The sequence below is a fragment of the Chironomus tepperi genome, unplaced genomic scaffold (genome assembly GCF_022539635.2).
Source record: "Chironomus tepperi strain 1889 unplaced genomic scaffold, CSIRO-AGI_Ctep_v1 contig_393, whole genome shotgun sequence".
Lineage (NCBI taxonomy): Eukaryota > Metazoa > Arthropoda > Insecta > Diptera > Chironomidae > Chironomus > Chironomus tepperi.
Window position 1 is genome coordinate 263,006 of NW_027226515.1, and position 14,695 is coordinate 277,700.

At 29.0% G+C, this 14,695-nt stretch overlaps 1 protein-coding gene across 1 annotated transcript; it reads right to left on the reverse strand.

Annotated features, from left to right (window-relative positions):
* Positions 1-899: 899 nt before the first annotated feature.
* On the reverse strand, positions 900-7,254 carry Gs2 (glutamine synthetase 2). Its single transcript, XM_070648159.1, has 6 exons — positions 7,123-7,254; positions 5,223-5,413; positions 2,399-2,525; positions 2,148-2,335; positions 1,839-2,091; positions 900-1,771 (listed from the first exon to the last, which is right to left on the reverse strand). The coding sequence occupies exons 2-6, from the start codon at positions 5,392-5,394 to the stop codon at positions 1,411-1,413; spliced, it is 1,101 nt and encodes a 366-aa protein (XP_070504260.1). The 5' UTR covers positions 5,395-5,413; positions 7,123-7,254; the 3' UTR covers positions 900-1,410.
* Between the last annotated feature and the right edge of the window lie 7,441 nt (positions 7,255-14,695).

The window sequence follows — 14,695 nt, forward strand, 5'->3', positions numbered from 1 at the left end:
TAAGTCGGATTTTTATCTGTTTCCCTGAAAGTGCTTGAAAAGGAATGGGAAAAAGAAAAGAAAAATCTTTTCCATTTCTTGTGACATTTCATTTTTATTTTCCTTCTACATATACTTTTTTTTTTTTTGTTTTTGTTACTTCCTTGTGGAAACTAACAAAGTCAGGAGAATTATAAGAATATTGTGTATCTATCTACTTTACTTACCTTTCTTTGCTTCATGTTTTAAATTGAATTTTATTCTCTGTCTACAAGTTGGTGCAATTTTTGTACGTTTTTATTCACTTTGATTTTTCAACAAAAAAAGACTTAAAATTCAATTATTTCAAGCCTTTGCAGGATGAAACATTTCCTGAAGCACATGACAATTAAATCTATATTTTAAACTTTTAAATCAAAAAGCTCTCTTGTCATCAATATAAGGTCAACTACTCTCTATGAATAGACATCGCTTTTAAATATATGCAAGCCGCAAGACATCAAACACATACATCCACAAGTGCAATTCTATATTACAAGCATATGAATAAGGCAGACAACGTGAGAAAGTGAAATGGAAAGATTAGATCTAAAACAGAAGAAACTTTAATTTGAATTGTTGGTGCTATATACAAGCAACATAAGCATATACAGCTTGACATTGCATTTATTCTTTGAAAAATGGGAAAAGTTCGTGATACGCTTTTATTATTCCTTAACCGTTCAGTGCAAGAAATTGCAATAGTTTTGTCAACTTCTTCATCTTTTACATTGAAATTTGTTTTCTATCACACACGTTTTGCACTAAACTGGAGAAAGAAAGAGTCGATTTCTATCCTTAATTCTCCTACTTCATGAATAATAAAACATTATTTTATTGCTCAATATGAAATTGAAAAAGAAAGATAAAACAAAGCAAACTTGTTGTGTGAAAATATCTCTTTATTTTTAAGATAGATAAAAGGTGATAAATTATAAAATACTTTCGTTTTGTCTTTATCTAGATATAGATAATTGTTGCTTATTCTAGAAATTGTTAGTATCAACGTGGAATCTTAACAATAAATTTCATTTTCCATTAAAAGGAAATAGTTTTTATCTCAGTAGGTTTTGCCAATTTCAACTTTTCCTTGTGGTTTGCCACATTAGACTTGGTGAATTGTCATCAGTTGAAATTTCAAGAAGTAAACATTTAAAGCGAAATTTTAAAATATTATAAAAAGTTAGGTTCATATATATTTAATTTTAAGGCATGTGAAATTGATACTAAATTTGTAGCTGTATGTAATTTAGTCTTTTAGAGTGACATAAATAAGTAAACAATGTTAACAGAAAAATAAACATGCTTTTTTTCTTATCCTTCCAAGTAATATTTGAAATTTATGTGGGATTTTGAATTGAACCCCCTGAGAATCACTAATAAAGCTAGAAATTAGATTTCATCAAGACAAATTGTGCGTAAAATTCTTTCGACAACTGTGTAGGGATCGCAATTTGATGATGGGCGTCTGTCTTCAAAATAACCTTTTCCTTCGTCAGCTACTCCTCTTGGAATGCGAATTGATGCACCACGATGAGCAACGCCTGATTTAAATTCATTAATACTTGAAGTTTCATGTCGTCCGGTCAATCTTCTTTCATTGTCCTTTCCTCCATGTGGATCATAAGCTCGAATGTGAGCATCATGATTTCTTGACAACTTCTCAATTGCTGCGTTAATAACTTCTATACCACCTTCAGCACGCGTATCCTTTGTTGAAACATTTGTATGGGCACCAGCACCATTCCAGTCACTTTAGATTACAAAAGAAGGAATAAAGTAAACTTATATAATAAAATTATCAACTATTTAAATTTTACCCAGTCATCGGCTTTGGATCTAGAGTAGCAATAATTCCAAAATCTTCAGCGATTCTATGCAACAAGAATCTAGCCATCCATAAATCATCACCAACAGCAACACCAACGCATGGACCAACTTGGAATTCCCATTGAGCTGGCATAACTTCAGCATTTGTACCACAGATTTTAACTCCTGAATATAAGCATGCACGATAATGAGCATCGACAACATCACGTGCAATTACTTTATCGGCACCGACTCCACAATAATCTAGTAAAAATTTGTTTTAAAGTTTAAGATAAAAAGAATATCATGATGATTCTTACATGGTCCTTGGGGTGCTGGAAAGCCACCCTTTGGCCAGCCTAGAGGACGACCATCCATATCGAGGAATGTATATTCTTGTTCAATTCCAAACCATGGTTCTTGTTCTTTAACTTTGTCACAAACTTCACGACAAGCCTTGCGGTTATTTGTTTTCATTGGAGTTCCATCGTACTTGAATGTTTCACAGCTAATGGAAGGAATGTAAAAATAAATTTCTTGAAATCTTCTTGTGACCTTATAAATCACTTACAGCACTAAAATGTGATTGCCACGTCTGAATGGATCCCGATAAATTGTACATGGATACAAATAAACGTCAGAATTTTCACCCAATGCTTGATAGGTTGATGAGCCATCATAATTCCAAATTGGTAAATCTATACATATAATAATATAAATCAAAAATTTATGTAAGTAATTGAATCGTAAATCATAGCCCTAAGGTGAGATAATTACAACTGGTATTTGATTATTTATTGCTTATTGAATCAATGAGCACAGTGAATTTCCGCAGGTAAAGAAAATGAGAACATAAATTTGAAGTCTCGTGAGAGTGACATGAGAAATGAGAGTAAGATTTCATATAGCACGTGTGAGATATGAAACTATTTTATTATTAGTGCAATTTCTTCTTGCACATTGAATCCCACACTAATGTGGAAATATAAGCTCTTCTTCAAATAATTAAAATTTATTGCTTAGAAGGTTAATTGAGGAAGGAAAATATTTAATTACTGAAATGTTATGCTAATCAATAATAATTTATATTTATATGTATATGCCTATATATCTTTTTTTCAACTCAACATCAATTGATGGATGAGCTATAATTCATTTAGGCAGGTCATGCAAATTAAATGGTTGCTAATTGGAATTATTAATACTAAAATAAATGAAAAATCATCAACTATGTTTAAGTTGTCGTAGATCATGCACAGATCGCGTGATTTTTCATGACAATTTAGTTTCTTTTCTTGAATGAAAAAAGTGCTAATCCAATCAAACTATTCACGCTTATTCGAAACTCTATAACAAAGATTTTTGCATGTAAATTGTTCTCACGCACTTTGTGAGTGACAATATTGGTTCTGAAACGTGATTTATTTCTATTAGCACACTTTACTAAGAAAATATCAAAAAATTAGTAGAAACAGAAGTGAAAATGATTTTGAAGTGTGAATCAAAAATTGACTTTAATGGACTATTTCCTTTGTTAAGCCATAAATATCGATAAAATTGTGCGGCACCCTCGACAGCTATCTGTCGCATGACTTTAATCTAATTTGCGTTGTTTTCACTAATAATTCAGTATAAAACAAATTTGAGCATATAAACAAGAGACATTAATGATGCAAAATAGTTTCTCTCAATTGGAGGATTACGATTTATGTGACGCGAATGGAACTTTTTTATCATAAAATGCGTCAGAACTCATTGCAAATCTTAAATTGCTCCCCTTGTAGTATTAAAAATTTTGCAAACCTAATAAAAAAAAATAAAAATTGAGTCAAGTTTCGCGGCAATCAAAAATGAATGTCATGGCAGAAAATACAAAGCATGGCAAGATAAAAGAAAATTCATTGAAAATTAAAATTGCTGAATTAAAATTTTAAAGAGTTTCAATTTCCCAAAAGTATTCAAGTGCACGTGGAGCATATTATCTTGTGTTTTCTTCCTCATCATGAAAATTGTAAATTTTTAAAAGAATGCTAACTTAAATGTAGCATAAAGTTTTTGAAAAAACGAGGAAAGCACAAGTTTATCGAAAAAAGAATTTCAAGTCTCAGTTGTAAAACTCCTTAAGACGCTATTATAAAATTTTCACTCCATGAACACTTCCTTTTTGGAACTTTTTGGAATTCCTTAACTTTCTCAATTCTCGATTATTCTAAAGTGAATTCACTGATCACATAACACGGTATGATTATTACGTTCAATTACGCAAAACAACTAAAAGCATTATTCATTATTCATCTACGATAACCGTGCAACAAACTAGCTTGTCTCCTATTTACAGACAATATTGTCAATAATAATATGAATGCATTTTGATTCAGTATTTAAATGAGGTGTTAAAATATGAATGTGTTGGCGAGTCTCTCTCGCAAACGAAAGCGTGAAATACAAAAACAAAAATTGGCAACTGACAGCAACCTTGAAAATTGAAATAAAATATCCGCAAACAAACAACTTTCCGTGCGATAAATAATTAAACTACATTTTTGAATAGTTTATGGATCTAATAGAACTAATAGATTCTCAAAGTCAGGGGTCTGTTCAGGGGGTCAGCCACCCCAACAAACCCAAAATTCTGACTACGCCCCTGCTCAAAGTATCTATAATAGAGATGGTTCAAGGGCATTTTTGTTTACAATTATAAGACAATGAATGTCTGAAATTTGAGCTCCAAAAATTAAATTTTCAATACTGCACAAACATAAAATTGTGTGGGATAGTTTGTAAAGATTATTATCGCTACAACTTTTTCATTCAAACGTATCTCTATGACTAGTAACCCCATCAATCATTATTATACGTAATTAAAGCATTATTATCACAACATCAAATGATTCATTTAAAGTTTGAGTTTTTGTAATCATTTTAATGAATATTTTCCATTTTACTGAAACTTTCAGACTTAATTTTAATATTCTCGACAAACCAAAAGGTATCAACAATTAAAAGTTGTATCCAATAATCGTTAATATTTAATGATTAGCTCCAATTTCATTAATTAGCATATAAAATTTATCAAGAGCTTTAGTTTCTAATGAAAAAATCTTGTTCACATCAAATCTTTCATTAAATAATTAGAATTGAATTGAGTAGGGGTATAATAGAGAGCAATTAAAAGATGTTTCAGAAAAGTTAAAAAGGTCACGACGAAAGGTTTTCCCGACTCTTTAATTAATTACATAGTTAAAACGTATTTTCAGACCTTAGATGTAGTAATCATAGCATTTTATGATTACAAGGTGAATGTCAATGCCAAGGTGATAATATAGACATTTTCTTAATTGGCACTTAAATATGCTTTATCCTTTAATCGAGTTTCATATTAATTATCAACTTACCCTTTGGACTTTTAGGAAGGAAATTCAAGGTTCTATCTTTACATCTGATGTTTTCACCAGTACCATCAATCCAAACGTACGTTGCAATGATGTTTCCATCAGGGAGATCCAAAGAAGTATAACGACTAAGGATTTCTTTGTTTAATTTTGAGTTTGGTGATTCTTCCAACATTTTAATTTCTTTTAGCTGCCTATAAAATATGAGTCATTAAAAAGTCGTGTAGGAAATTTGTGTATTATGACTTATTAGTCATTTAAAACTATCAACATCATTTAAAATGTGAAATTTCCAGTTTAAGGCTATTAATATCACTGCACATGAGAAGATTGTGCATGCACACGAAATAAAAATAGTCTGAGTTCATTGAGTGTTTGCATTTTGATAAAACAAAAATAACAAAATATTCAAGAGGGGATGTACAGCAGACGAAAGTGATAATAGAGAAACTATTTTTGTGTAAATATTAGATGAATTCCATTCGGGAGAAAAGAAGAGTGATTCACAATTGTGCAAGCTTCAATAAAATATTTACTATTTGAAAATTCTATCTGATATTAATAGGTTTAAAGGTTTTAAATCAACAAAATTTTAGTCAGTCAGCACATTTTTAATTGTTTACAATTGCGTAGTATTGAATCAATTTTACGAATCATCTTAAAAATAAATAAATTTAATATTATTGCTGTTGACATAAAATTTATTTATAGCGCATAAAGTGATTTGCTTATGCATAGATTTTTTGAAGTAATGATAGTCAAGCAATTTTACATTTTTATTAACATTCTCATACAATTATCGAGTTATAGAGCATGTAAAAGTTCATAAAAAAATCACAATCAAAAACGTGATTTGACTTTAAAAATGTTAATTTTCATGATAAACTTATCTGATTTATCACTAGTTCACCACATATATCATTAAAAGTTTTAATGCTGTTCAAATATCTATTCATGAGATCAATAAATCCATTTTAGAGCATCAACATGTTTTTGAAATGACAGGTCAATAAACTGAATTTAGTATGTGTCCTTATTATGAATTTAATTGATTTTACAATTCAGCAACAATTTTGATGCAGTTTTAATTAACTAAATAAATACTTTAATTGCTTTCCTGTCACGTGAATGTCATTTACACATGTTTATTACATAGCTTAATTTTAATAATTTCATATTTTCGAGATGTGATAAATTTTTCGAGATTTTAATCTTTTTGCAAATTTTGAATCTAATTTTTCAAAATAAATTTTGCGATTCTTTACAAATTTACATCTCCAAGTATCAATAAATGTAAAAACAGCACCAAAAATCAAATAGTAAATATTTCTCATCTAAAATTCAAATATTTGTATGCTTAATTATTTTGAAATGCTTTATGATAAGCCTCAAAAAAATACAACAAATATCTACGACCTAGTAAAGGAAGCCAACTTATTTGCCCATATACATTAAATATGATAATGAAATGTGCAATAGAAGAGAGTGCACGAGGATTATGAGAATGGAAAATTACTACAATATTGATAAAAATTGCCCACTCAAGGTCTAACCACTTTTGTTTATTACATCAGCCTTGGCGATTTTTACATGATATTCAATATCAAATTAAAATTTGTTAGAACTTTATCCTAACTGCAGTTTGAGACTTTTAATAAGCAATTATTATAGTTGTTTACAATCAGCATGTGCATCGAAAATTGTGAGTCAATACAGGAAGAAATTTGTGTATTTTCTTGCGTCATTTCACTTTTATCACATTGTGTCTTAAAATGTCGCACGATTGCTTTGTTTATATATTATTTTCTATGAACTCAGTTTATGACCACTTTTGATTTCAAGTATTAATTTAGATAGAAATAACTTTTCATTTCACTTGATATGTCTGCAGCAATATCCTTACCTCGACTAATTTAAGTTTTAATAAATTTGGTTGTTCACTGGATATTGTTACCAAAATTTTCCAAATTTAAAATGATATGGATGTTTCAAAGCTGGATCCCTCACACAATTCGTTCACAATAGTGATGAAAAATGAACTAAAGCTATTTTACTGACTCTCTTTTTATAGTCTTTTTTCATCATTATTGTTTTTCATATTTGCGTGTATTTGTGAGCAGCTCAATACATCCATGTCTTTGTTTTTGTTTAGAATTAAATTATTTTGTGATCAGGGAAATGATACATTGTGTATCGTTGTCGATCGTGTGACACTAGATTGTGCATGATTAAATCACGAAATTATTTAAGATAAAAGCCGGTAAAATTAACCTTAATTGAGCTCATTTTTTGGCTTGTTAATTAGCTCACATGCAGATTATCTTGATCATTAACTTAATGAATTGATGCTTGTAAAATTATCATATTAAAGGTACTCTTAGAAATTAATAATTTAAGGGAATTAGAAGTCCGTCAAATTATATTAGACTTGATATACCTATAATTAATTCATCATTTCTTGTATACTTGACCTTGAACAAATCATAAGTCAATCCATCGCATGATCATAAGTTGTATGTCCATTAATCTTTACCACTTATCCATAATTTACCTTCTCATGTCCAAATTATCCAATAACAAATCACTTAATCATGATCAGTTCACATTATTGTTCCCTATCTTTTTTCATTTTTTGTGGAAAATTCTATTCCCCAATAAAAAACAATGTAAGCAACGCTGACCACACGAAATATTAATTTAAAATTGCAACAGTCTTCTCTTGTCATTTTAGTTTGAGCATTTTTAAGAGATTTGAGATTAAATAAAAATTATACACGATCAGCTGTTGACACGAAAATCCAATAACAAAACACATACAAATGCAGCAAGATATCAACGATAACTAACGATGTGTAGAAATAACTTTAAAGTGCATACAAGCATGCTAGAGCTTTGAATCATAGTTAAGCGTCTGTTGCACATATCAGTTGAAAAAAAGTGCAAAGATGATAGGTGACTTTGACAGCATGTCCGTTGATTATGCCGTTTGAAAAGAGAGCGGAATTGCATAATCAAGCATTATGAGAATTATGACCCCATGTGTGTGTGAGATGCATTTTAGATCTAATTCAATAAATGAAGCATTCATATGAGAAATGCACACATCATGTCAATACATAAAATACCTGATTTTATGGGCATTTGATTAAGTTAGTTTTATTTTTGTTGTTAACAATTTAATTTTCATTGTGATTTCAAACAGATTGTGATGCTTGAGGGGGATATAAATTTATTTGACATTTTATGCTTGTGAATAATAAAGTGAATGACTTTTTTGATGCTTAGGGATACGAAAATGCAATTTATTGTATGAATTTAGTTTTTGCTTTTGGGAAATATATTTAACTTCCATTTTTTAATTAATATCTATTATTTAGGTCAGTGGCTTAAATACAAAGATATTGTTTATGCATGTGATGTCTCAATATAATATTTCCAAAAAATAGTGCTCTCTCTCTCTCTTCTGACCCATAGTCATTGTATTTGTGAAAAACATTTACAATGTCAGTTTATGTTATATTAGAGACAATAAATCAACACCGAGATTTATCAACCTGATAAAATATGTTCAAGGTTCAGGAAGTCATTTGTCAAACACCAATTTGTGAAATCAAAATTTAAATATTGATGAATAGAAAATTTAATTTATATTATTAACTATAACTGCATATTTTAATGACAATATTAAAATTTAAATCTAGATTCTCTATGGATTATGTCATTACAAATTTATATAGGCAGCTCATGAATGCCTAGTAAAAAAAATATTATTTTTGGAACTTTGAATTTCAAATATTGTTTAGAATAATTAGATTGAATATTAATTCTAATGGGAGGGGCTACAAACCCGAGCGGCACAAATATAACAGGCTCCGCGACATAATTTTTAAGCTCTGCTTATGGACGCAAAATAGAGGCTGCTTTAATTGTGTTGCTCGTCAAACAAAAGGACTGCATTTATGAACTAAATTTGTTCATAAAGCTACGTCATTTAATAAACTCATACAATAAACTTCACAATATCAATCACGCTTAAATAAAAAAAAAAGAAAGAAGAAATAAATGATTGACCGCACAGTGAAAACTGAATGAAATTTTCATTCATAAAAGTTTTATATTGCACATTAAGTATGATTGTGTAAGGCCTTCACAGACAGATAGGTACAATTGTTATAATATATCGTGCTAAATAAGTTAATCAATGAAATAATATGAACTTATCATCACAATAATATTTTATTTATTAGTTCCTACCAAGTTCTCCTTCTGAATGACGTAGAAGTTCAAGTTGATATTATTGAATCAATCAAGATGAAGCACAGTTCAAATAAATATGAAAATTGACATGCAATTTATGAATAGCTCGACATATCAATGTTGTGTATGACTGATAAATATTTCAAATTGAGGATTATTGTTTTGATTCCGTCGAAACTGAGCATGCTTTTCAGTACCGCGTATTGTTTGTTGTTGCGTCCACTTGATTGTTTATTTTCTCTTCCTGTTTTTATTTATTTATTTTTTCAATAGTGGAAATGCATTTATAAAAAGGATTTGATGAATATTTCAAAATGAACTCGGATTTTTATTGAAATGCGATTTTGTTTTTAAAACTATTCAGAAATTGAAGTTAGTGCCATTTCGAATATTTTTAGCTCAAAAATACATTTTTGTGCGAATCTACATTATTAAGTGCATTGGCATTTTCCGCATGAAAATTTTATTAATTCAACAGCTGAATTTGTTGAACATATTTCCATTTTTCATTGCAATTACAATATTTTTACAACAATTTAATATAAAGCAATTGTAAGTCGCCAACAATTTATTTTTATTTATTTTTCATTGTGTGACATGTAGAGATGGATTTCATATTTTATTTTTTTCATTTTGCATAAAATTCATTTTTGCACAGAAAAGTTTTTACACAGTCATTTAAACTCTCCCAGCTTGTGTATGTACATACGCTGCTCCCCATGCAAAAAAAAGTTTACCCACAGAAATTGCACGAAATAATTCTTTATTTGCTGAATTTTTGTTGTTTCTTCTGTTATATCATTTTAACAAAACATATGAAAATGATATTATTTAATTTTATTTTCATATTAAGCTTTTGTACAAGCACATGATGCCGTGATTGAAAGGAACGGCGTAAAAAAGGCCATAAATCATATTTTAGTGCAACGCTTTTTAAAATTTAAATTTTCAAAATTACAATCAGTAATCTTTCTGTTAAATCCGTATCAGTTCATTACATACATACTTTGGAAGAAACATAAGAACAAAATGCCCATAAAATCAACAAAATCAGTTCAGAAAGTGCTAAATGAAAAATTCTTTATGCTCCATTTTATTTTATATCATGCACAATGCAGTGGTAATTTATGAATAAATATAAAAGTTATTCATATTTCTTCATCTTCTCTATATCATCATACATTGAGTTATACTCAAATAGGGGTAATTTTTAAATCATATTAAACTGAAAGGATGCAAATTATACGATTTATGTGGATTGTGTGAAAATTTCATATTTTTGTACAGTACAACTAAGGAATTTACATGCAGATTTATTTATTTATTTATGAGAATGAAAATATATCCATTTTACGTACTTCTTGTTTATGGAACTGTTAAACTCGTAAAAATTTTTTTTTTTTATTCCACAATGAAAATGAAAAGAAAACTTTTTCAATAAGTTACAGTTAGAAATAACTATCTCACTGAGCAGCAGTTTGTAAAAATTATTGATGAGCCGAGCGAGATTGCTAAAAATAGTGAGTATAGTTAATCAAGGAAGTTGTATAGGGCCATAAACTGTCTGAGAATTCATGGTCTTTAATCTCATATTTATAAGTCTAAGCTCTTCTGTAATGGCTACTTCATGTGTAGGCTGAATGTCAGATATTTATAGACTGCAGAAAAGCCAAAATAAGTTTCTAAAATTAATATATCGCCTCGAAAAAAGATTCTCATGAAATTGAAATTATCAATGAGAGACGTCGGAAAAAATTAGATAGAATATTCTTGAATCTTGAATTAGCTGCCGCTGGAGTTTAATGAAATTAGTAGTTGGTCATTCAATTATTGTATAATGTTCTCCGACGGAGAGGGGGAGGGTATGAGGGGGGGTCTAGATTTTATTAGGGGGTCTGCAGCAAAATCCGTGAGATGCTTTAAAAATAAGATTCTAACTCTTTACTTACTTTCCAATCATTCTTTCATTTTATTATTTTTCAATTTTCACAAAAATATTTCAATTAATCTGAAAATGATTTTAGCTATTAAATGCAAAAGTTTGGGGGGCAAAAAAAATCCACTAAATAATTGAAATAACAAAGCTAAATAAAAACAAAACATTTTCAACATAAAAAAATGTTGCTTAATCTCCCAACTGCTATGCATTTTAATTTTAAATTGTATGCATTTTTTATGTGGTTGCAAACTGTTTCATTCACTCAATCACTTGGCGTATAATAAAATAAAACAATATTTTGTTTTTCACTGCAAATTTATTCATGTTTTAACAGATTTCGTGTCATTTGAGAGCGTCGAGAGGATGTTTATACATTTAATTGAACTATCAAGTTATCTGAGGAATGAAAATATTGCTGACAGTATGTTGTTAAATAAATTGATTCAATTTGGGATTTGTTTATTGAATAATTGAATTTTATTAAGATTTAAAGTTTTTAAACGATTTAAAATTTTAAAATTGCACAAAAAAAGGCAATAAATTAATTTATAAATTGAATTGCTAAACTGTATATTATCTAATAAATTTAAATCAAACCAATATCGAGCCACTAACATTTCCACACATAAAGAATCCTCAACACAACCATATGAAGTAGGAAAAAAAGGAAAAGCCACAATAAAGTAGAAAATTCTCTATAAATTCTCACTTAAATAATTTAATTTCATCCTAAATGCTCGAAAATAAATAGGAAGGTGGTAAAAAGGGAAAAAACTTTCACTTTGAAAAATATGTATTCAATTTTCCTTTTCTAGATGAGATTATATGCTCATGTGAGCGGATTAAATTCACAGCTTGAAAAATTTTCATCCAATTTGAATATAGAAGTAGAAAAAAAACTAAACAAAAAGGTTTTAATACGCATTCCATTGAGAAAAGTCTTGTTGCTTTCTGTGAATAAAGATTTATATCTGTATAGTATTTGCGTTAATACAAAGGATTTCCTACAAATTGGTACTTAGAAAATCTCTCACCAAAATACATCTCTTTAAGTAAATTAAAGCACAACCCAACACCAGCTCTTTAATATCATGAAAGAAATTCTTATTACTATGCAACTTTATTCTGGTTCTTTTATGCATATATGATGGAGATAGAATGCTTTTTAAGATGATTTTGTAATCTTCCTAACTCTTTATTATGCCTGTTTGGCATTATCATAAGTAGAAACAACATTTATTCTTCATTATACAAAGATACATACATGCATGCAACATGTTTCACAACATCCATTTGAAATCTATTTTAGCCAGTAACGACATTGCATTTGGATAAGAAAAATGCTTGTTTATGCTGAATAAATATTAAAATTTCCTCTTTGCTATTATTTTCCCTTCGAATTCTTTTTTTTTTTGCCAATGCATAAAATGGAAGAGATGTTTGCGGAAAAGAAGAAGGAAACTCATTCAGTGTTTTGACATCCTTACTTCCTTATTTTAAAATCGAAAAAGAAATCCTTTATAGCTTTTAAGGATAGACGAGCAACGAAAAAGTTGGAAAAATCAGAAAACATAAGATTTCATGTTCTTCAAGGAATAAAATCTTCGGAAAGAAAGTTTCAAAGCAATAAAATAAGCGCAGATTTCACTAAAATATCAATATTCTTTACAAATTAAATAATAAGAACAACTAGCATTTTCTTGCAATCATTTCAAACTTCCTCCACAATCTTTCATCTTTCTTTCATTTCCCATAATTCGTGAAGAAAAATCGCTATTTCATATGAAAAGTTATAAGGTTAAATACGAGTGAAGACATTATGAAGGAGTAAAAAATGTTTACTGAATCCATGGATAAAGTTTCACGTTCACATAGAAGTACATATATTCAAATCTATTTGAATAACATCCTGAAATGAAGCATTTTCCGTTGAGAACTATTTTACTTCCACCATTCCATTTAAAACTATAAAGCAACATGCTTAAAATGCCATAAATTTCAGTACAGACTAACATTTCGATGGCTCTCTTTTGGTTTAGTGTATTTGGAAACAACAAATGTGAATATATATTACGGTATGGCAAACGTCCGGAATGTGCATATTCCTTTCTAATATCTCATTCAATGTATCCGTTAACCTAATGTTTTAAGGACGCATTCTTATGGTAAAATTGAAAAATGTAGACAATTTGTCCATTTTGATCAAAAATTAAGGTTGAACATTTCGTACCTGTTGGGAAAAATGAAAACTTTTTTAACAAAGTAATATGATCTTAGAAATGCTTTACTTATTGGATTTGTTAAATATTTTTTCATATTCCCATCAATTTTATTTTCCTGTTTCTCTTGTATATTGGAATAAATCTGAGAAAAAAGCAACAAATTCAAAATGTTCAAGAAGATTTCAAACAAATGATATTTGAATTTATTTTCAACAGATGACCTTTTCGAATTCATCTTGCAGAAAATATACTCTACTTTATCGTTTCCCTTTTTTTGTACATACTCCAATCTTATTCGGTCTCTTTCTGTAAGTTTGTAATTCCACTGCCTTTGCTTTTCAAAAATGGGGAAAAATATTTTACTTGATATATATATATATATATATTCGTATATATAAGTCAATTCATCATCAAAAACATCGCACACATTCTTTACAAATCCATTTTAATACACAATTACTAGAATCTAGTTCCCTCTAATTGTGTGACATATTAAAATTAGGAAGTTGAGGATGCTTTTGATCTGAATCAATGACTGACCAAACATCGAGTGCTTCACTTACTCGAGGTAGTTCCTGTTTTTACACCAGAGAATCTTACAAAAGGATACTAGAATTAACATAAATTAATAATTATATGAGTATTTCCAATTACGCCTTACATGACATCACGAGTTCATTGTATAAGAATGAATATAATTTCAAACATATAGGAACTGACTCGTAACTGAATATGTGAATTGAGCATCGGATGCTTTTGGCATATTTATGCAAAAATAATTTTCTTTTGCTTTCCCATATAAAATTTAACAAAAATGTTCATACATTCGATATTATTCATTATCGTATTTTGTATGATAAATATTTTCTTTTTTCCTTATGGATGCGTGCATGTGTATGACTGACTGGCTGTACGTTTATCTTAAACATCATGAAGACAATAAATTCAGTTCTAAAATCAACTCACATATCCCCACTCACTCGCATTTTTGATATCTCTCTCTACATATCTTCCAATCTCTTTATATAGAAATGGCAATGATAATATAAATTATTAAT

Coding starts and splice junctions, on each gene's coding strand:
- Gs2 (XM_070648159.1), bottom strand. CDS start 5,394: ATGTTGGAAGAATCACCAAACTCAAAATTAAACAAAGAAATCCTTAGT. Junction 2,092..2,147: donor TCCAGCACCCCAAGGACCAT/GTAAGAATCATC, acceptor AATTTTTACTAG/ATTATTGTGGAGTCGGTGCC. Junction 1,772..1,838: donor GATCCAAAGCCGATGACTGG/GTAAAATTTAAA, acceptor TGTAATCTAAAG/TGACTGGAATGGTGCTGGTG.